We start from the raw sequence: 21499 nt of genomic DNA, 5'->3' as shown, positions 1-21499 counted from the left end.
CCATTCATTTCTCATTCTGATAACCTTTAAATATTATTACATGTTATTATAGATCAGTCTTAGAATTGGAGAGTTAAGATGTGTGCTTTATTTTGTTCTTGGATGTAGGGTAAAATAAATGAGCATGCTGAACTTGTCTAGAGGTCAAATTTGTTATATATTACATTTACATTTTACATTTTAGTCATTTAGCAGACGCTCTTATCCAGAGCGACTTACAGTTGGTGAGTGCATACATTTTTCATAATGGCCCCCCGTAGGAAACGAACCCACAACCCTGGCGTTGCACGCGCCATGCTCTACCAACGCAAGGCTAGAATGGAACTGCACATATTCAATGCGCTTTTCACTTAAGGGTTGACCATTATCTTTTGTAATTGTGATTGTTTGAATAAACCTTGATTCATCTCTATTCGATAACTTTTCACATTTTCTCTGATAGGGTTAAGGATAAAGCTAAACTTGTTTTAATAGAGATATTGATCAATGGGGAGAACTGATGAGCTGAATCTCTACATGGAAACATAAGCACAAGCATTCACATGAAAAAGAGACATCCTGTCTTTCAGTCACCTATCAATTTAATCAAATACAAACATGAGTACATCAGCAGCAAGACAAGAAGAGGAACTGTAATTATGGAATGATATGAACACATATCTCTACTCAGATTACCTGTACCCAGATCAGCTTTAGGGCCAGGATGATAAATGCAGGAATGATATTCCTATCAGCTAGAGATCTCCAATAGTCTGCTGCTTGGACACACCACACACACATACACACACACTTGAGGCGAATGTCACAAAGCACGATTAAGGAGTTAGCCACCTAACTTTGATAAACAGATATACTATATCTATAACGCCCGGCTGTAAGACAGGGGGTGGGGGGAAAACACTTATCACCATGGGAACAAACTATAGGAAAATATGTGATGACCAGAGGATGTTATTTGAGGATTTTTTGTGCAGTCGTGTGTGCATGCGTGTTACTCACTCCTCGTCCGTGATGGACTCGTGGCAGCTGTCACACACCCGCACCTCGAACTCGAAGCCCATGAGAGGGATGGTGGAGCGCTTGGCCGAGCACTTCCCACACACTGCCTGCCCACACTTCCTGCAGTGGTGCTGGGGGAGAGGAGATAGGAGACACTGAGCCTTGGGTTCGGCCTACTCGGCTTGCAGATAAGGCCATTGTGCATCCATCTCACTTGCCCTCACTCATGTAGTCAATCAGCGGAGGCCACACCAGGGCTATATTTCTGCATTTCACACTGCCATAGAGGGTTTGGTTGTTTAGCAACAAAACTGACGAGTGTGCGCAATTATGGGGCAAAACAGGCGGGGTTGGCTTAGATTGTTCACAACATGTAAACTATATTTTGTCTCCAATATTTATTGAAAACAAATTCATTTGCACAATGAGCACTTGTTGTCTTTCAAATATATCGTTACGGTTGTTGGTTTGCTAGCAAATGTTTTGCCATATTAGCATAGACATGACATCAGTCAAAACAAGACATGGTATCAAGAACAAGATAAAACTAGCTGAAACAAGCCATGATTCCCCGCATGGCAGCTTATTGTCATTGTTGCTAGTCATCTGGCCATCCAGAATCACAACAACAAACTTGTGCCCCATTGAAGCATGAGCATTGTTTTCGTGATGTTCTCAGCTAACCCATTTACAGGAACAACATTAACTATGTTTTTTTCCTGCCCTCTTGTGGACAATAGGTGAACTACACCCCACAGTGACAGTATGGAGCCCACTGTACCTGGCGCAGGCCGATCGTCTTACTGTCCCACATCTGTTTGAAGTTCCAGAAGAATGGCTGCTCACACTTCTGACACGAGTCACTGTCCAGCCACTCTGGGGTCTGAGGGAAGACAGACAGGTTGAAAACAGACCATAAATACTGCTCTAGAGTCAGCTTCTCCTTTCTCAATCCTACCTTTAACCATCAGGAGTTTTAAAAGGAAAGTAACCCAGATTCAGTGCTTCGGTATAACCTAAGTGAGAGAAAGAGCCTTAGGTAGTCTACAATGAACACTAATTTAATTCAGAGTTTGTCATACTCTCTCTGTACGTGTTCCTATGGCTGTGGTTTAAATCAGTCTATTTCAGGTACCCCTCCATTGTGACAGAAACAGCCCGACAAAGCACTCTTCCATACCATGTGGTCAATGACAGAGGTGACAATGCACTCACAGAGCTGTGACTGGCCCATATCTAGGGCTAGACAGATTCTATGGAAGAAAGGTGTGCATGTGTCTGAGGGACACAACGCTGCACTGTGCTCCAGCTAATCCTATACACAGCCCTGCCCAACACTCAGGCCTCACTGCAGACTTAGCTCAATAGCACATACATTCTGCCTCTCATTCTCCTTCCCTCACCCACTCTCTCCCTGAAAGTCCTATTGCATCCAAGCTCCTTAAGGTTTGTGGGGTGTGAACCTTTGAACCTTTCTACTTCACACACATCTCACTGCCTTGAGGTTTTGTCTTCCTCCCTCCTTTTTCTCCATCCCTCCATCTTTATCAGTCCATTCCTCCCTCACCTCCTGTCTGGTCAAGTCCATGTTCCAGATGACGATGCCTCCATCTGAGCTGCAGGAGATCAGCTGACGTGTGTGTGGCGCGTAGCATAGGCCCTGGACCTTCTCACTGCATTGTTAACACACACACAGGCAGTGGAACACACCTAAGAGTATGTGGTACACAAACATTGTAGATTCTCCCCACCACCGCAATGACATCCCTGGTTGTGACATGAGTCACTTTACCCCTACTTTACAACTCTCCAACAACATGACTGAACGTTAAACAGCCTGGAGTTATGGATAATGACTGAACAGAAGCGCCCCAAAAGGAGACTACTAGGGGCATTCCAAACCTCTGTCAATAACAGCTACTTTTCCCTTTTCTCCTCCCCACTCAGACCACTTCCAGACAGTCCTAGCTAAATTCTTGCTTGATAAATTGGTCTTTGCTAAGAAGCTATTTTTGCTTCTTTTTGACCATTTTAATTGAAAACAATTACAGTAAGGTACGTCATTGTTACCCAGAAATGATTTGATATTGAGATAAAAACTGCTGCATTGGGCCTTTAATACACTGCTCAAAAAAATAAAGGGAACACTAAAATAACACATCCTAGATCTGAATGAATGAAATAATCTTATTAAATATTATTTTCTTTACATAGTTGAATGTGCTGACAACAAAATCACACAAAAATTATCAATGGAAATCTGGAGGTTTGGATTTGGAGTCACCCTCAAAATTAAAGTGAAAACCACACTACAGGCTGATCCAACTTTGATGTAATGTCCTTAAAACAAGTCAAAATGAGGCTCAGTAGTGTGTGTGGCCTCCACGTGCCTGTATGACCTCCCTACAACGCCTGGGCATGCTCCTGATGAGGTGGCGGATGGTCTTCTGAGGGATCTCCTCCCAGACCTGGACTAAAGCATCCGCCAACTCCTGGACAGTCTGTGGTGCAACGTGGCGTTGGTGGATGGAGTGAGACATGATGTCCCAGATGTGCTCAATTGGATTCAGGTCTGGGGAACGGGCGGGCCAGTCCATAGCATCAATGCCTTCCTCTTGCAGGAACTGCTGACACACTCCAGCCACATGAGGTCTAGCATTGTCTTGCATTAGGAGGAACCCAGGGCCAACCGCACCAGCATATGGTCTCACAAGGGGTCTGAGGATCTCATCTCGGTACCTAATGGCAGTCAGGCTACCTCTGGTGAGCACATGGAGGGCTGTGCGGCCCCCCAAAGAAATGTCACCCCACACCATGACTGACCCACCGCCAAACCGGTCATGCTGGAGGATGTTGCAGGCAGCAGAACGTTCTCCACGGCGTCTCCAGACTCTGTCACGTCTGTCACATGTGCTCAGTGTGAACCTGCTTTCATCTGTGAAGAGCACAGGGCGCCAGTGGCGAATTTGCCAATCTTGGTGTTCTCTGGCAAATGCCAAACGTCCTGCACGGTGTTGGGCTGTAAGCACAACCCCCACCTGTGGACGTCGGGCCCTCATACCACCCTCATGGAGTCTGTTTCTGACCGTTTGAGCAGACACATGCACATTTGTGGCCTGCTGGAGGTCATTTTGCAGGGCTCTGGCAGTGCTCCCCCTGCTCCTCCTTGCACAAAGGCGGAGGTAGCAGTCCTGCTGCTGGGTTGTTGCCCTCCTACGGCCTCCTCCACGTCTCCTGATGTACTGGCCTGTCTCCTGGTAGCGCCTCCATGCTCTGGACACTACGCTGACAGACACAGCAAACCTTCTTGCCACAGCTCGCATTGATGTGCCATCCTGGATGAGCTGCACTACCTGAGCCACTTGTGTGGGTTGTAGACTCCGTCTCATGCTACCACTAGAGTGAAAGCACCGCCAGCATTCAAAAGTGACCAAAACATCAGCCAGGAAGCATAGGAACTGAGAAGTGGTCTGTGGTCACCACCTGCAAAACCAGTCCTTTATTGGGGGTGTCTTGCTAATTGCCTATAATTTCCACCTGTTGTCTATTCCATTTGCACAACAGCATGTGAAATGTATTGTCAATCAGTGTTGCTTCCTAAGTGGACAGTTTGATTTCACAGAAGTGTGATTGACTTGGAGTTACATTGTGTTATTTAAGTGTTCCCTTTATTTTTTTGAGCAGTGTATTTTGGGGTTTTAATACTACAATGGAGACTACATTTGAAGACTGTATTGGAGGACTCTGTTGAGGTTCAGTGTGTGAATCTTACTTGTGTCCCTGAAGTTCGATGGCGGTACCTTTGCGTTCCCCCGATGTCCCACATGATGATGGAGTGATCGGAGCTGCCGGAAAACAACACTCTCTGGACCGGTCCCAACACAGCGCTGTCACATTGCCTAAAGCAGGGGTGTCAAACTCATTTTAGCTCAGGGGCCACATGGAGGAAAATCTATTCCCAAGTGGGCCAGACCGGTAAAATCATGGCATATATAACTTAAAAACACCAACTTCAGATTGTTTTCTTTGTTTTAATACTATCAACATAAAACATAAAGCTGGAACCTGATGACAGTGTGTCCAAAATAGTACAAGCACAACATCACTATTAATCATAAAACACCTCAAGTTTATTTGAAAATTCTAAAGAAAAAGAACACACAAACACACAATGCCTCAGTGATTCACAGAACTGTTTCACAGATCACAGAACTATATCAGGGTGTCATTTCTCAGGCAGAAATGTAGATACAAATAATGAAATCCTGTTCCCCAAACAAGTGCAAGAACCACAGAGTCAAGAATAGGTTAAATATACAAATAAAATAAAATCAATTAAAAACAATAGCACATCAACATAAAAACATATAAACATAAAGCTGGAGCAGATCACAGAACTATATCAGGGTGTCTCATGCAGCACTTTAAGTGGGGTTGCATAGTTTATTTGACTCCTGATACCTGGCATCTTTAGCTTTCACCAGCGCATCAATATCAGGCGTCACATCCTGAGTGGCAGCCAACTTCAGGGTGTGATTCAAGTGCTTGTGCGTGAGCCTTGAGCGCAGCTTTGTTTTATTTATGCTCATTACAGAGAACTTGCTCACAAAGATATGTGGTTCCAAACATGCACAACAGTTTTGCAGCGAGGGCTGTCAAGTTGGGGTAACCTGGCAAGAGATTCTGATAAAATGTGTCCAAGCCAGCTGCGGCAAATTTGCCCTTCAAATCCGAGTCACACTGCAAGTCTATTATTTCAAGTTGGATGCTGACGGGCAGATCAGAGGGATTCACGGTGAATGGCGAACAAAAAACTTTGAAGTCTTTCTCCAGTTCACCAAAAATCTGAAAGCGTTGCTCAAACTCCCTTAACAGTCCCGTTATTTTATCTTTGAACCGCTTCATGTCTGCCACATGTTGGGTCGCGCACACATTTTTCAGACAGGGGAAGTGAGCTGCATCACCACCGGCGAGTTGCGTCTCCCACAATGACAGCTTCAACTTGAAAGAACGTATGCTGTCATAATACTGCGTGGCAACTTTGTTGCGCCCTTGCAGCTGTTTGTTCAAGTTATTCAGGTGCTCTGTAACATGCACCATAAATGCAAGGTCCTGCATCCATTCTGCGGAATGAAATTCTAACACTGGTTTGCCCTTTTCTTCCATGAACTGTTCCATTTCTTCTCGTAAATCAAAGAAACGCCTCAGCACAGCACCTCGGCTTAACCATCTTACCTCAGTGTGGTAGGGCAGGCCATAGATGTGGTCTTTCTCTCTGAGAAGGCTGTCAAACTGACGGTGATTCAGGCTTCTGGATCGGATTAAATTAACAGTTTGGATGACCACCTTCATGACGTTATCCATCTTTAATGACTTGCAACACAAAGCCTCCTGGTGCAAAATACAGTGAAAAGTCCAAAAATCACGTCCTCCATTTGCAGATTGCACTTTCTCTCTGAACTTTGTCACAACGCCTGTTTTTTTCCCAATCATTGAGGGCGCACCATCTGTAGCCAGGCTGACAGCGCGGGACCAGTCCACTCCGACCCTGTCCAGCGCGCCGACGAGTGCAGTGAAAATATCAGCTGCTGTCGTTGTATCTGTCATCGGCACCAACTCCACGAACTCCTCGGTGACGGTCAATGTGTCATCAACTCCGCGGACGAAAATGGCCAGTTGTGCAACATCTGTAATGTCCGTGCTTTCATCAATTGCAACCGAAAACGCAATAAATGACTTTACTTTTTGCTTCAACTGGCTGTCCAAATTCACTGAAAGATCGGAAATCCTGTCTGCAACTGTGTTTCTTGTCAGGCTGATATTTGCAAAAGCCTGGTGCTTTTCAGGGCACACAATCTCTGCTGCCTTCATCATGCATGTTTTTACAAATTCACCCTCACTAAATGGTTTTGAAGCCACTGCGATTTCATTAGCAATGAGGTAGCTAGCTTTCACTGCAGCGTCACTGATGTCTCGGCTGTGAGTAAACACAGACTGCTGTTTCTTCAGACCCACCAACAGTTCATTCACCTTCTCTCTTCTCCGCTGTCCTTGAAAGTTGTCATATTTGTCAGCATGAAGACTCACATGGTGGCGACGAAGGTTATATTCTTTCAGCACTGCAACATGCTGTGAACACACCAAACATACAGCTTTCCCATTCAATTCCGTGAATAAATAGAAGGATGACAATTTTTCTTGGAACACTCTGCACTCTGCGTCCACTTTTCTCTTTTTGAACAGAGACATATTGGGGCAATGAGGGTGCCAAAGCACATAATGTTAAAAGTAGAAGCCGTAATAAATATTGCGGGCAAAACAAAGTAGCTCATCCGGATTGGCTGCACTTGCTTGACCTATTTGCTCTGCCCCAGTATAAACAGTTTGCTTGCTTAACACAATTGCTATTGCGCCATCCAGTGGACACAATTGGAACAGCAGTTTCTTTTATTGAAAAATTGCAGCTCATTTTTATACTTTACAAAATCATCTCGCGGGCCGGATTAAACCCGTTTGCGGATCCGGTCCGCGGGCCGGACGTTTGACACCCCTGAACTAGTATGTATATATCTATGTTGGCCTGAGTGGTTCCCAATCAGAGGCAGCTATTGCTCGTTGTCTCTGATTGGGGTCCATACTTAGGCAGCCTTTTGGCACCTGTTAGTTGTGGGATCTTGTTCCAGTTAAGGTATGTTGTTTGTATGCTACCTTGGACTTCACGTTTCGTTTGTAATTTTGTTGTGTGTTTAGTCATTAATAAACATGAATGCATATCACGCTGCGCCTTGGTCCTTCTCGTTCGTAAATGATCGTGACATACTGGTTGGTAGGTGATCAAATACTTATGTCATGCAATAAAATGCAAATTAATTACTTAAAAATCATACAATGTGATTTTCTAGATTTTTGTTTTAGATTCCGTCTCTCACCGTTGAAGTGTACCTATGATAAAAATTACAGACCTCTACATGCTTTGTAAGTAGGAAAACATGCAAAATCGGCAGTGTATCAAATACTTGTTCTCCCCACTGTATGTGATGATATTGAAAGTGAAAGCTTCTTCAGTTTAAAATGAAGCTTCCAAACAAATATTAAAAGTCCCTGCTCTGCGCAGTGATTCATTACATGCCGCGATCACGTGCTAGTCGGAACTAGGAAATGCCGAAATGGGAATTCGGTAAAAAAAAAAAAAACGAGGTCAAAACATGTCATGCATGGCGTCAGTGATCTTCATGTTGGAAAGTGGGAGCTCTAGAAAGAGGCCCAAGTTCGCGACTTGGAATTCCGATATGGATGACCGTTCAAAAAAAATAATCAAGTCGGAGCTCGTCGGAGATTTCAGAGTTTCCAGTTATTTTTTTAAACCAGAGTTTCTAGTTCCAACTACCACGTGGCACTATTCCTAGTTGAACAATAGCCCGATAATTGGCTCAATAACGCAATTCGCAATTGAATATTTCTATTGCATTTCCTTCTGATATTTAGAAAGATTTTGTTGATTAATTAAAAAGTAGTTTGCGTCAGTTCCATCTCATATTGGACTGGTGAAAATAAGTGAAGAAAAAATATAGCCTAGGCAACTTTCACTTTCTGTATCGCAGCAAATATATAGCTTGCAGGGTGTTGTTTCTGCCATTAACCTCAGTTGGGTTGGAGAGGACTTTTGGAGAAGTCGTCTATGTAAGTAGGTTACGACCAGCGAATGATGTACCATAACAGGAAAACAATTACATTTTTGAAGACGAATTTCATAATGAAATTGAAGCTGACATTGGACAATATTTTAACTTCACTTTAACTAAATGTTGTATGCATATGGCTAGGCTGTTTAATTGTGCAGATCTTTTTAATAATATATTTACATAGGCTATATTCACATTGTGAGCTTAATTTATAGAAGGAATCGATAATTAACTTATCTCAATCATTCACCTGAACTATATTTAATTAATCATTTTATTATAGATTTAATATTTCTGGGAGCTGTAGGCTAATCATCCTGTGAAGCCACTTGACTATGGATTCCCCAATGTGCCTGGTCGAAAACGCAGACGGCGAGCTTCATGTAGTTCCTGGGGCCATCAAGTACCTGATGGGACTGAACCAGCAAGTCGTAGTGGTGGCAGTGGTAGGGCTGTACCGCACTGGCAAGTCCTACCTCATGAACAAGCTGGCTGGAAAGAGAAAGGGTGAGACTGATGCTGAGAGACAAATGAGAATTTGCAAACTGGTTTGGGCATCAGCTGTATCTCAATAGTCAATGCCCAATTCATTAAAAATATATTTTGCAAATGTATTACATTTTTTTCTTCTTAAAATGGTCTTTGAAATATTAATTTAGGTTTTGCCCTGGGAGCCACCATCCAATCCAAGACTAAGGGAATCTGGATGTGGTGTGTGCCTCATCCTGAAAAAAGAGACCACACCCTGGTGCTGCTGGATACAGAGGGGCTGGGGGATGTGGAGAAGGTGGGAGGTCAAAATTCAGTCTCTTTACATTTCACATGAATAATCCAGCACAGTGAACACCTATCTAAACACACATATTTTAATTACATTTAGCCAGATCACCAATACATGTTGCTGTTGTCATACTTGTTTCAGGGGGATTCTAAGAATGATGCCTGGATCTTCTCCCTGGCCATTCTGTTAAGCAGTACTCTGGTCTACAACAGTCGAGGGACCATCGACAATCAAGCCGTGGAGAACCTCCAGTATCCTTTCAACCTAAATCAATTTCCCCATGGCAATCCTCCCCTGTTTTCTCTCCTATTGACTTTAACAGGTGTACATGTCACATGTGTGGGGGATATTTCCCCCAACCGGGCCATTTCTTGGAAGTCCCTCTCATATTGAAAGTGAAAGTGCTGTATGTTTTGTATATTTATTTGACGCTGAGCAATATGTCCTTATAGACCCGGAGCAATAAATTGTTACTGACAGCGTTAATTACATGTTTGCAGAATGTTGGAACACACTGTACTTTGTTGGATCCATTCCCTTAGGGGTCAGTCCGTGCATGTGGACACAGTCATTCAAAAAGAAACTGAAACTACTCGTATGCTATAACTGTTGTACAGCAAGTCCTTGTACAACTGTAGCAGGCGCATTACAATTCGGACCCACATAGTTTTGTAGCTTTTATCAGTCAATCCTCAACCGGCTCTAAAGATATGTGAGTGAGCTGACAGAGCGGATCAAGGTGAATTCTTCCAGTGCAGCTTCATCCTCTCACGATGAGGAGGAGGAAGGAGGGGACGCCCAGTTTGTCCAGTTCTTTCCAAATTTTGTGTGGGCCATCAGAGATTTCACTCTACTACTCGAGATCGATGGCAGAAACGTCACCGAAGATGGGTATCTGGAGCATTCCCTGGAACTCAGAAAAGGTGACATTAGCACTAGCCACCACCCCAATGATCAACTGTGCACAATGTCTCTCCATTGAATAGTGCACCATGAACAGTTATACAGTTGGAATAATCATTATCTCACAAAGAACATAGGGGTTGAAAAACAAGATGATTGATATTGGCTCTAACGCTTGCTAAATTACACATTATAAAATCATTCCTATGAAAATGTATTCTAGGATTAGACTCATAATCAAACAGACTCATAAACCAAGTGACATAATTATTTTATCCAATTTATTGGTCATAATGTTAATTTAAGCATATCTCTTGATATGCTTTTCTGTTAATGATTGTGTGTTTGGATGGTGAACTCTAAGGGCCTGTCTCCCAGACACAGATTAGGCCTCCCAGACGAGATTCTCCATTGAACACACTTTTTTGTCCAGCCCAGGACAAGGCCTAATCTGTATCTGGGAAACCAGCCCTAAAAATGTTGTAATGTCTGCTATAATGGTGAATGCTGACTATCATTCAGGTGGGGGTAGAAAGAACCTGATGTACAACCTCCCACGAGAGTGCATCCGGAACTACTTCCCCTCGCGCAAGTGCTTTGTATTCCCCACCCCTACAACTCCTGCCAACATGCCCCACCTGGATTCCATGGATGAGGCTGACCTCTGTGGAAGCTTCCGAAAGGTTGCAGATACTTTTTGCCGCTTCATTTTCCAGGAGAGCCGTACAAAAACTGTCAAAGGGGGCCACAAAGTAACCGGGAGAAGTAAGTCAAATATCTGAAGATTCTGCACAGATGTATTGAATGTAGCCTATATTATTGTACCACCAAATGTATACACTTATATTTTTCTTCCTGCATCTATCTGATTTCAGTGCTCGGCCACTTGGTTAACACCTATGTGGAGACCATTGCCAAAGGCTCTGTGCCCTGTCTGGAGAATGCAGTGCTGGCCATGGCTCAAATTGAGAACCAGGCTGCTGTGGATGAGGGCCTGGCGGTGTACCAGAGGGGCATGGAGGAGGTAAAGGCCTTATTCCCGGTGGACATGGGTCAGATTTCAAGTCATCACCTCCGCTCCGACCACCAGGCCACACAGGCATTCATGAACCGATCCTTCAAAGACGGAAATGGGGATTTCTTGAAAGCATTGGCGGTAAGGGTCATCATTTGAGATCTGTGCCTGGTACAAACACTGACTTATTTCTTAACTCTGTCAAGGACCACTTTTTACAAATGCTTCCCTAAAGTCTCAACTCTTGCAGGTGGCCATTGCAAAGCACTACGCTGACCTTCTCATCCAGAACGAGGATGCCTCAGAGAAGAAGTGTGCGGCCCTTCTGGAGAAGCTGTCTGCTCCGATGGCCCAGAAGATTAAGGAGGGGATCTACGCCACACCTGGAGGATATGAGCTTTACTGCAATCACCATGACAACATGGTGGCACAGTACCGGGCCGAGCCCGCAAAAGGAGTTAGGGTAAGAGCTTCAAGCTGAATCCTTGCTAGGGCTGGAACATACATCAAAATTCCATATTGAACACTGGAGCTGTTCTCATCTTTCAGGCCGATCCACTTAGTTTCAATGTCGTAGATAGGTTGCTGTTTCTATCAACCTCAGTTACTGTTATGATTCACATTAGCTTCCATAAAGTATTTTTAGGCATCTACAGCATCATACCAGAAACACATCCAACCGGTTTTAGATTGCCATCAAACAATGATAAAACATGTAGCCTTTGGGGGGGGGGTTTCTGCAGGCTGAGGAGATTCTGGAGCAGTTCCTGAAGGAGAAGAGTCTAGAAAAGAATTCCATCCTGCAAGCTGACAAAAAATTGACTGAAAATGAGAAAAAGATCCACGGTAAGTCCAAAATATAGCATGGGATGTTATTTTCTGGTTGAATTCAGGTTTCTGGTTGGAGTGACTTCTCACAATATATTGGTGATAATCTTGCACTAAGTCAACATAGATGTGGGATGTTTGAAAGAGTACGGATGCGGGCTAAAGTTTAACCTAGAACTTAAGGCCTACTCCAGAACTTGGAAAAGATCAGGGGCTGTCTGTTGCGTCAATATGAGAGAGAACATGAGTAGTCTAGAAGCTAGAGTGTTTTCCTACCTCAAATGTTCCTTTGGACCATGCAGAGGAGAAGGAGAGATCAGCTGTGCTGGAGCAGGAGAAGAAGGCTGCTGAAGAGAAACGGGTGGAGATGGAGCGCACCATGGAGGACGATCGCAGAAGCAAAGACGAGAAGTTGAGGCAGATGGAAGAGAAGATGAAGGAGGAGATGAAGCAACAGGAACGAGACTTCCACAGGGCCTTGGAGTGCAAGATGCAGGAGCAGAAGGATCTGCTGGAGAAGGGCCACAAGGAGAAGGCTGACTTAATGAGACAGGAGATAGAGGAGTTCAAGAAGAGCAACAAACCTGAGAAGGAAGGAGGTGGTTTCCTTGAGTCTACAGTCATGCCTATTTTTCGACTTGGAATGGACACTGCCAACACTTTCTTTCAATATAAGCTCATGAAGGCAGCTTTTATGAAGTAGAGACAATGTGTATTACTTGAGCATATGTACACATTTTCTAGCAATGTAAAGTGAAAAGTCAAATTGATAGCCATGCTTAGAATCTGTATAAGCTTTATATGCAATAATGATGTATTATTTGTCTTATACAACATATGTATTTACAGATTTTTTTAGTGAAATTAACACTGTACTAGTATAGCGCTTCAATCTAGGGGCTTTAATACAAACATTTCTGGACTATAACGAAGACTTCTTTAATCATAATATACACTGAACAAAAATATAAACTCAACATGAAACAATTTCAAAGATTTTACTACAGTTACAGTTCATATAAGGAAATCAATCAACTGAAAGAAATCTATGGATTTAACATAACTGGGAATACAGATATGCATCTGTTGGTCACAGATACCTTTTTTTTTTAAAGGTAGGGGCGTGGATAAAAAAAACCCCCAGTTAGTATCTGGTGTGACCACCATTTGCCTCATGCAGCGTGACACATCTCCTTCGCATAGAGTTGATCAGGCCGTTGATTGTGGCCTGTGGAATGTTGTCCCACTCTTCAATGGCTGTGCGAAGTTGCTGGATATTGGCGGGAACTAGAACGTGCTGTCGATCCAGAGCATCCCAAACATGCTCAATGGGTGACATGTCTGGTGATTATGCAGGCCATGGAAGAACAGGGACATTTTCAGCTTCCAAGAAATGTGTACAGATCCTTGCGACATGGGGCCATGCATTATCATGCTGAAACATGAGGTGATGGCGGCGGATGAATGGAACAACAATGGGCCTCAGGATCTCGTCATAGTATCTCTGTGCATTCAAATTTTCATAGATAAAATGCAATTGTGTTTGTTGTCAGTAGCTTATGCCGGCCGATACCATAACCCCACCGCCACCATGGGGCACTCTGTTCACAACGTTGACATCAGCAAACCGCTCGCCGACACGATTCATCCGTGAAGAGCACACTTCTCCAGCGTGCCAGTGGCCATCCCTTAAAACTTGATACATCTGTGGCATTGTGTTGTGTGACAAAACTGCACATTTTAGAGTGGCCTTTTATTGCCCCCAGCACAAAATGCATCTCTGTAATGATCAGGCTGTTTAATCAGCTTCTTGATATGCCACACCTGTCATGTGGATGGATTATCTTGGAAAAGGAGAAATTCTCACTAACAGGGATGTAAACACATTTGTGCACACAATTTGAGAGAAATAAGATTTTTGTGCATATGGAAAATTTCTGGGATCTTTTAATTCAGCTCATGAAATATGGGATCAACACTTTAAATGTTGCGTTCATATTTTTGTTCAGTATACTTTTTATGTCTTATATTCTTTGAGAACGTTGTCTATTGAAGCAAAATATAATGAATATGGATATTATATCATTTGAAAACATAACCAATCTCTGAAGTTGAATATAAAATGCATATCAGTTTATAAATAAATTGTTTTGAATCCACTTTTAATCTGTAGTGTTTATGTAAGTAGTAGTAGTCTTACTGACACGCATCTGGAAAACCCCATTTATGCCTTCGTGGCCTGACGCTCCCCTTTTTGTTATTAAAATATATATATATATATATATATATATATTGAATATTAAAACATACAATCTACCTGCAGTGAAGCCACTCAACATTTACATTACATTCAGTCATCTAACAGACTCCCATCCACAGCGACCCACAAAATCAATCAGCGTCAACGCCATGCCCAAGGGCACGTCGACAGATCTTCCACCAAGTCAAAATGGGGACCCGAACCAGCGACCTATCGGCCACCGCCAGGCCAAACCCCCCCAAAAGCCACCGTCCCCCAATGCACCACCAAAATGAACAAAAGAGAAAAACAAGGGAAAACAACAGAAAACCTCATTGCAAACACAAAATACATCAAGGACGCTCCTCTTACTTTTATCTCAGATACTGGGCCACATTTTGATGTTCAAAGGGTTTTCAGGCCACGAATCAGTTTGCACTTGAGAAATAGCCATTGGCTACTGTCTTTTCTGACACAGAGGAGCAAGAGAAGAGAGCCCTGGCTGAACAGGCAGTGAAGATGGAGGCAGAGAAACAGCACCAGTTAGAGAAACTGATCCAGGAGAGGGAGAGGAGTCATCAGGAGGGCATCCGTCAGCTAGAGGTATGTATGGACACTTTAAACCTTTTTTTTTTTGTATACCATGTCTCATAAAATAATAATATTTAATATTTTTTAACTATAACCACAGATTGTAGTAACTGAGGGAGGTGAACACAGTAGTCTTTGAGAAAATGCAGCTTGCTTGTTATGTTGTCCCTCTGCGATTCTAGGCTAAGATGGTCCAGGAGGCAAAGGAGAAGCAACAGGAGTTGGAGAGAGCACTAGATAGCAAGCTCCATGAGCAGGAAAAGCTGATGGCTAAGGGCTTCACAGAGAAAGAGGCAGCCATGAAGGAAGAGATACAGAGCCTGAGAGAGAAGGAGGAGGCCAAGCGCGAGGAGAAGGAAGAGCAGTCTCGTAACTTCAGAGCCATAGCACAGGGTGTCATAGAGAGTGTCAGCAATGGCTTAGGTCATTACTATAACTATAGGAAAGCCCGTGAGGAACGCAAGGCAATTGTGTTCAAGGAGCGGGTCAGATCCCCTCCCAAACTCAAATCAGGTAGTGTTGGCAGTATCCCTGATATGGAGCGCATGACACTCAAGCAAGACGAGACGACCACGCCCAAACTCAAAATGGGAGCCGTTGGCAACTCTAAAGATAATAAAACTCTGCCCAAAGTCAACACAGGTACAACTAGCAAAAGCCCTGGCTCAGAGTTCTAAAGGATGCGCCAGAGATTAGTTAATGGTCCAGATCAGCAGCCACACCTTTCTCCAGTCTCATCATTAACCAGAAGAGCCCAGTAAAACTACTAGGAAATAGTGCAACAGAAACACTGCTGTGCAACAATGGTACAATGGGGCCAAACCAGCTGTCACTTCACAGAAGTCAGTTCCTCAGTTTATAACCATTCATTTCTCATTCTGATAACCTTTAAATATTATTAAATGTTATTATAGATCAGTCTTAGAATTGGAGAGTTAAGATTTGTGCTTTCTTTTGTTCTTGGATGAAGGGTAAAATAAATGAGCATGCTGAACTTGTCTAGAGGTCAAATTTGTTATATATTACATTTACATTTTACATTTTAGTCATTTAGCAGACGCTCTTATCCAGAGCGACTTACAGTTGGTGAGTGCATACATTTTTCATACTGGCCCCCCGTGGGAAACGAACCCACAACCCTGGCGTTGCACGCGCCATGCTCTACCAACGCAAGGCTAGAATGGAACTGCTCATATTCAATGCGCTTTTCACATAAGGGTTGACCATTATCTTTTGTAATTGTGATTGTTTGAATAAACCTTGATTCATCTCTATTCGATAACTTTTCACATTTTCTCTGATAGGGTTAAGGATAAAGCTAAACTTGTTTTAATAGAGATATTGATCAATGGGGAAAACTGATGAGCTGAATCTCTACATGGAAACATAAGCACAAGCATTCACATGAAAAAGAGACATCCTGTCTTTCAGTCACCTATCAATTTAATCAAATACAAACATGAGTACATCAGCAGCAAGACAAGAAGAGGAACTGTAATTATGGAATGATATGAACACATATCTCTACTCAGATTACCTGTACCCAGATCAGCTTTAGGGCCAGGATGATAAATGCAGGAATGATATTCCTATCAGCTAGAGATCTCCAATAGTCTGCTGCTTGGACACACCACACACACACACACACTTGAGGCGAATGTCACAAAGCACGATTAAGGAGTTAGCCACCTAACTTTGATAAACAGATATACTGTAGCTCTTGATTTTCTGGTTCCAGATCCGGCTTTGTGATAAACCCCCCTGGAGTTACACACACAGTACAGCAACCTGTAAGAATCATACTACACCACACAGAAGCACTAGTCTGGGAGCCAGACTGACAGTTCCTGCATTAACAACACTGTTGCCAATGACAACACGCTGACATAAGCAGAGAAAGACAGACTGGTATCCAGGCTACAAAAAAGAAAAAAATATGGTCAAGTTTATTTCAAATCATAGGGGCAGTCATTCAGATAATGTAAATCAGTCTTGGTGTATGAATCAGCATGTAACTCATACATGCAGTGGGGAAAAAAAGTATTTAGTCAGCCACCAATTGTGCAAGTTCTCCCACTTAAAAAGATGAGAGAGGCCTGTAATTTTCATCATAGGTACACGTCAACTATGACAGACAAATTGAGAAAAAAAAATCCAGAAAATCCCATTGTAGGATTTTTTATGAATTTATTTGCAAATTATGGTGGAAAATAAGTATTTGGTCACCTACAAACAAGCAAGATTTCTGGCTCTCACAGACCTGTAACTTCTTCTTTAAGAGGCTCCTCTGTACTCCACTCGTTACCTATATTAATGGCACTTGTTTGAACTTGTTATCAGTATAAAAGACACCTGTCCACAACCTCAAACAGTCACACTCCAAACTCCACAATGGCCAAGACCAAAGAGCTGTCAAAGGACACCAGAAACAAAATTGTAGACTTGCACCAGGCTGGGAAGACTTGGTTTGAAGAAATAGGTAAGCAGCTTGGTTTGAAGAAATCAACTGTGGGAGCAATTATTAGGATATGGAAGACATACAAGACCACTGATAATCTCCCTCAATCTGGGGCTCCACGCAAGATCTCACCCCGTGGGGTCAAAATGATCACAAGAACGGTGAGCAAAAATCCCAGAACCACACGGGGGGACCTAGTGAATGACCTGCAGAGAGCTGGGACCAAAGTAACAAAGCCTACCATCAGTAACACACTACGCCGCCAGTGACTCAAATCCTGCAGTGCGAGACGTGTACCCCTGCTTAAGCCAGTACATGTCCAGGCCCGTCTGAAGTGCATTTGGATGATCCAGAAGAGGATTGGGAGAATGTCATATGGTCAGATGAAACCAAAATATAACTTTTTGGTAAAAACTCAACTCGTCGTGTTTGGAGGACAAAGAATGCTGAGTTGCATCCAAAGAACACCATACCTACTGTGAAGCATGGGGGTGGAAACATCATGCTTTTGGGCTGTTTTTCTGCAAAGGGACCAGGACGACTGATCCGTGTAAAGGAAAGAATGAATGGGGCCATGTATCGTGAGATTTTGAGTGAAAACCTCCTTCCATCAGCAAGGGCATTGAAGATGAAACGTGGCTGGGTCTTTCAGCATGACAATGATCCCAAACACACCACCCGGGCAACGAAGGAGTGGCTTCGTAAGAAGCATTTCAAGGTCCTGGAGTGGCCTAGCCAGTCTCCAGATCTCAACCCCATAGAAAATCTTTGGAGGGAGTTGAAAGTCTGTGTTGCCCAGCGACAGCCCCAAAACATCACTGCTCTAGAGGAGATCTGCATGGAGGAATGGGCCAAAATACAAGCAACAGTGTGTGAAAACCTTGTGAAGACTTACAGAAAACGTTTGACCTGTGTCATTGCCAACAAAGGGTATATATTGAGAAACTTTTGTTATTGACCAAATACTTATTTTCCACCATCATTTGCCAATAAATTCATTAAAAATCCTACAATGTGATTTTCTGGATTTTTTTTTCTCATTTTGTCTGTCATAGTTGACGTGTACCTATGATGAAAATTACAGGCCTCTCTCATCTTTTTAAGTGGGAGAACTTGCACAATTGGTGGCTGACTAAATACTTTTTTTCCCCACTGTATGTTTACCTCCAATGATAACAGATATTGTTCTTTACTGTACAGAGGGCATTCAATGAGGAAACGGATAGCGATAGTATAATTCTTTAAGCCAGTGGTTGACTACTACTGTAAATAGCATTAGAGCATGATACAGCCATTCTCCACCAGTAGATATGTATTAGCCTAGGCCCAAGATGTGTGGCTTCACTGATTATTAAATCAACATGCTAGTACTCATGAAAAACGACCATGGGTAATTAGGTTATCAACATGCAGACAGATTGTTGTTTTACAATAGTGGTTCCGCCTAAAAACAAATCCAGTGCATGAACTTAACTTGAACTATAGTATATCCATGATGACCCCTATCATAACCATCAATACACTTTGAGAATGTTAAAGCGTAAAAATAATATATATTACACAAAAGTCCTGATTCATTACCACACTATCAGTCAATGATTATGACCTTGATGACACATGTAGTAGGCTACATGAGAGATGTCTAGCTTTGAGGCAACAGTAACACACTGCAATAAATAAACTCATCATAACACAAATCCATGTATGACACACACAGCCACTAACATATCACCAGTTTGGTATACATACACCTCAAAAGAACATCTCAAATATTTTCAGTCTACAACCCTGTGTCATTTGTAGACAACAACATATTGTAAGTATGTATTGGACAATAAAAAGTGCTTAGCTATGATTTTGTTCTCTTAGAAATCAAACCGTAACAACTGAAGTGCATAACCTAGAGACTACAGTGGTGAATAATGTTTTAGTCCACCACCAAAGTCCAAAGAGTAGTAAGTGACATTTCAATAGCTCAATAGTGTAAAAAAAAAAAATCATAAAAAGATGATTGGAATGTACTTGTTCTTTACAATTTATCATTTCAATTGGCAAGCCTAATCAAGAACTTCAGTTTGCAATACAATATTCATAGAAAATAAAAATACTAAATAACTACATTTTTTCCTCCTTGTCTCCTACATCTGTGCTAGTCAACCGTTACCCGACAGTGAGATACCACATGTTGACTTGTTCACCAGTTGTGTGTATGTTTGATGACTCTAGGATCCTATAAGGTACAGGTAACTGCCAAAATAAATGGAAACACTTGAGTAAACGAGGGATACATAGTATATTGAAAGCAGGTGCTTCCACACAGGTGTGGTTCTTGAGTTAATTAAGCAATTAACATCCCATCATGCTTAGGGTCATGTATAAAAATGCTCAGTTGCCCATTATTTTGGCTACCATGGCTAGAAGAGATCTCAGTGCCTTTGAAAGAGGGGTCTCAAATGAGCATATTAAAGTGTGTGTGTCTCAATCCCCAGATCTCAACCCAATTGAACACTTATGGGAGATTCTGGAGCGGCGTCTGAGACAGCGTTTTCCACCACCAGCAACAAAACACAAAATTATGGAATTTCTTGTGGAAGAATGGTGTTGCATCCCTCCAATAGAGTTCTAGACACTTAGAACATGTATAATCTATATCAAGGTGCATTGAAGCTATTCTGGCAGCTTGTTGGCCCAATGCCCTATTAAGACACTGTTGGTGTTTCCTTTATTTTGGCAGTTATCTGTATGTACAGTAGGCTATGACCCTTCTGACACCTCAACTGAAACAGGGTCCACCCAGAGACAGGGCTATTCTGCCCTCCACATGCTGCTGCTATGTCCAGCAGCTAACAAGCAAAGAGACAATCCAAACAACAGGATGAGTGGTATAAACTTTGGGACCTTCTTGAGTTGCATGATTATATTAGAGTATTCCATCTTGCTACTGTACATACTCCAGGTTACATAGCTCACTGATATTCATAGAACAACCCAGTAAATTGTCAAAAAATGTTATTTTACAATTGGTTTACAAACCTATTTTTTCATGCTTTCCGTTTGCCGTAGTGAAAGCTACAATATGATTACGAGGAAGGCACTTAAATATAATCTTTATAATTGCCCGACTAGCTGTATTTGTTGTTCAGCAGGTAGCCTACACAGAGTTCCCTTTACTACGGACCCATTGTTATAAATATAATAAACCAAAGAATATAGGGAATTATGTATGCACAATAACATTTTCGTTCACGTTCTAAAATTGATTTCCAGAGTTTGACATACTGTAGGTAAGGGGGATCCATAAAACAAAAAAAACTGCTCTTTCATAGTCCTGATACAGCATGCACACCTTTGTCCTCTTTAAGGTGTCTCCACTGAAATTCTTTCCATCCATATCAGCAGCCAGTGTAGATCTCTTCCTCTGCACATTTAGTCACCAAGAGGGACAAGGGCAGGCAAGAAAGGCCTGGTATTTATAGGTTCTGTGGATGTTGCTCAGCTGTTGTTGTAGGTTCTTTAGGTTGTTGTTATTCTTGTGGACATTACCTCCTCCTCTCAGTATGATTGCCACCAGGATGTAAGCGCTCACCTGATAGGTGGATGGAGCTCCATGATGCTCCAATGTCAACGATGACCTTCAGGACACCACTGGAGTCATGTCCCAGAGCTGTAGACACAAGCATAAAGGTGACCGACCGGCTCGATTCGGTTTTATGTAGCAACATTTGAAATTGTGCTTTTTACATTGAATAAAAGTAGAGACTCAGAGCTAGAAAATGGTATATCATACACTACAGTTGAGGAACAATGGGAAAGTAATTATGTCATGAAAGTTGATAAACTTGTAACCTCACTTTTGAGAAAATGGCCTTTGAATCTGCAGGTAGCTAACCAACCAGGTTCAATGTTAGCTAGCTAACATTAGACTATAACTAGCCAAGCAAATGGCTCTGAGATACGAATAATAAGATCATACACGTAACATTACCTAGTGAGCCAGCCAGCT

The 21499-nt window shown here is 42.6% G+C and overlaps 3 protein-coding genes across 6 annotated transcripts in view; 1 reads left to right on the top strand and 2 right to left on the bottom strand.

The window, feature by feature from the left end:
• Positions 1 to 995: 995 nt before the first annotated feature.
• Positions 996 to 4801, bottom strand: LOC121572534 (WD repeat and FYVE domain-containing protein 2-like). The gene is made up of 4 exons (XM_045208968.1): positions 4772 to 4801; positions 2567 to 2672; positions 1781 to 1882; positions 996 to 1130 (listed from the first exon to the last, which is right to left on the bottom strand). The coding sequence occupies exons 2-4, from the start codon at positions 2585 to 2587 to the stop codon at positions 996 to 998; spliced, it is 258 nt and encodes an 85-aa protein (XP_045064903.1). The 5' UTR covers positions 2588 to 2672; positions 4772 to 4801.
• Positions 4802 to 8190: 3389 nt separating this feature from the next.
• LOC121571740 (guanylate-binding protein 1-like) lies at positions 8191 to 16032 on the top strand. 2 transcript variants are annotated; one of them, XM_045209174.1, is made up of 11 exons: positions 8192 to 8679; positions 8965 to 9188; positions 9341 to 9468; positions 9604 to 9713; positions 10171 to 10385; positions 10888 to 11130; positions 11241 to 11521; positions 11631 to 11843; positions 12124 to 12226; positions 14926 to 15050; positions 15221 to 16032. In XM_045209174.1, the coding sequence occupies exons 2-11, from the start codon at positions 9017 to 9019 to the stop codon at positions 15713 to 15715; spliced, it is 2085 nt and encodes a 694-aa protein (XP_045065109.1). In that variant the 5' UTR covers positions 8192 to 8679; positions 8965 to 9016; the 3' UTR covers positions 15716 to 16032. The 2 variants fall into 2 exon arrangements, with proteins under 2 accessions (XP_045065110.1, XP_045065109.1); XM_045209175.1 differs by lacking the exons at positions 14926 to 15050; positions 15221 to 16032 and adding an exon at positions 12511 to 13340 and having other exon boundaries at positions 8191 to 8679.
• The window catches only part of LOC121571741 (WD repeat and FYVE domain-containing protein 2), a 27819-nt gene continuing 16613 nt past the window's right edge, over positions 10294 to 21499 (bottom strand). Inside the window, exons 12-13 of one of the 3 annotated variants that reach the window (XM_041883396.2) lie at positions 21083 to 21160; positions 10294 to 10369 (exon numbers count right to left, since the gene is read on the bottom strand). In XM_041883396.2, coding sequence (XP_041739330.2) covers positions 21131 to 21160 — 30 coding nt within the window. In that variant the 3' untranslated portion in view covers positions 10294 to 10369; positions 21083 to 21130. Of the gene's footprint in view, positions 10370 to 12635; positions 12720 to 21082; positions 21161 to 21499 lie in introns of those variants that run through there. The other 2 variants (XM_041883395.2, XM_045209176.1) reach the window with 2 other exon arrangements.

This window comes from Coregonus clupeaformis, chromosome 29 (genome assembly GCF_020615455.1).
Source record: "Coregonus clupeaformis isolate EN_2021a chromosome 29, ASM2061545v1, whole genome shotgun sequence".
Classification (NCBI taxonomy): domain Eukaryota; kingdom Metazoa; phylum Chordata; class Actinopteri; order Salmoniformes; family Salmonidae; genus Coregonus; species Coregonus clupeaformis.
The sequence above is the reverse complement of the archived record's forward strand: the minus strand, read 5'-3'. Positions and strand labels throughout refer to the sequence as shown.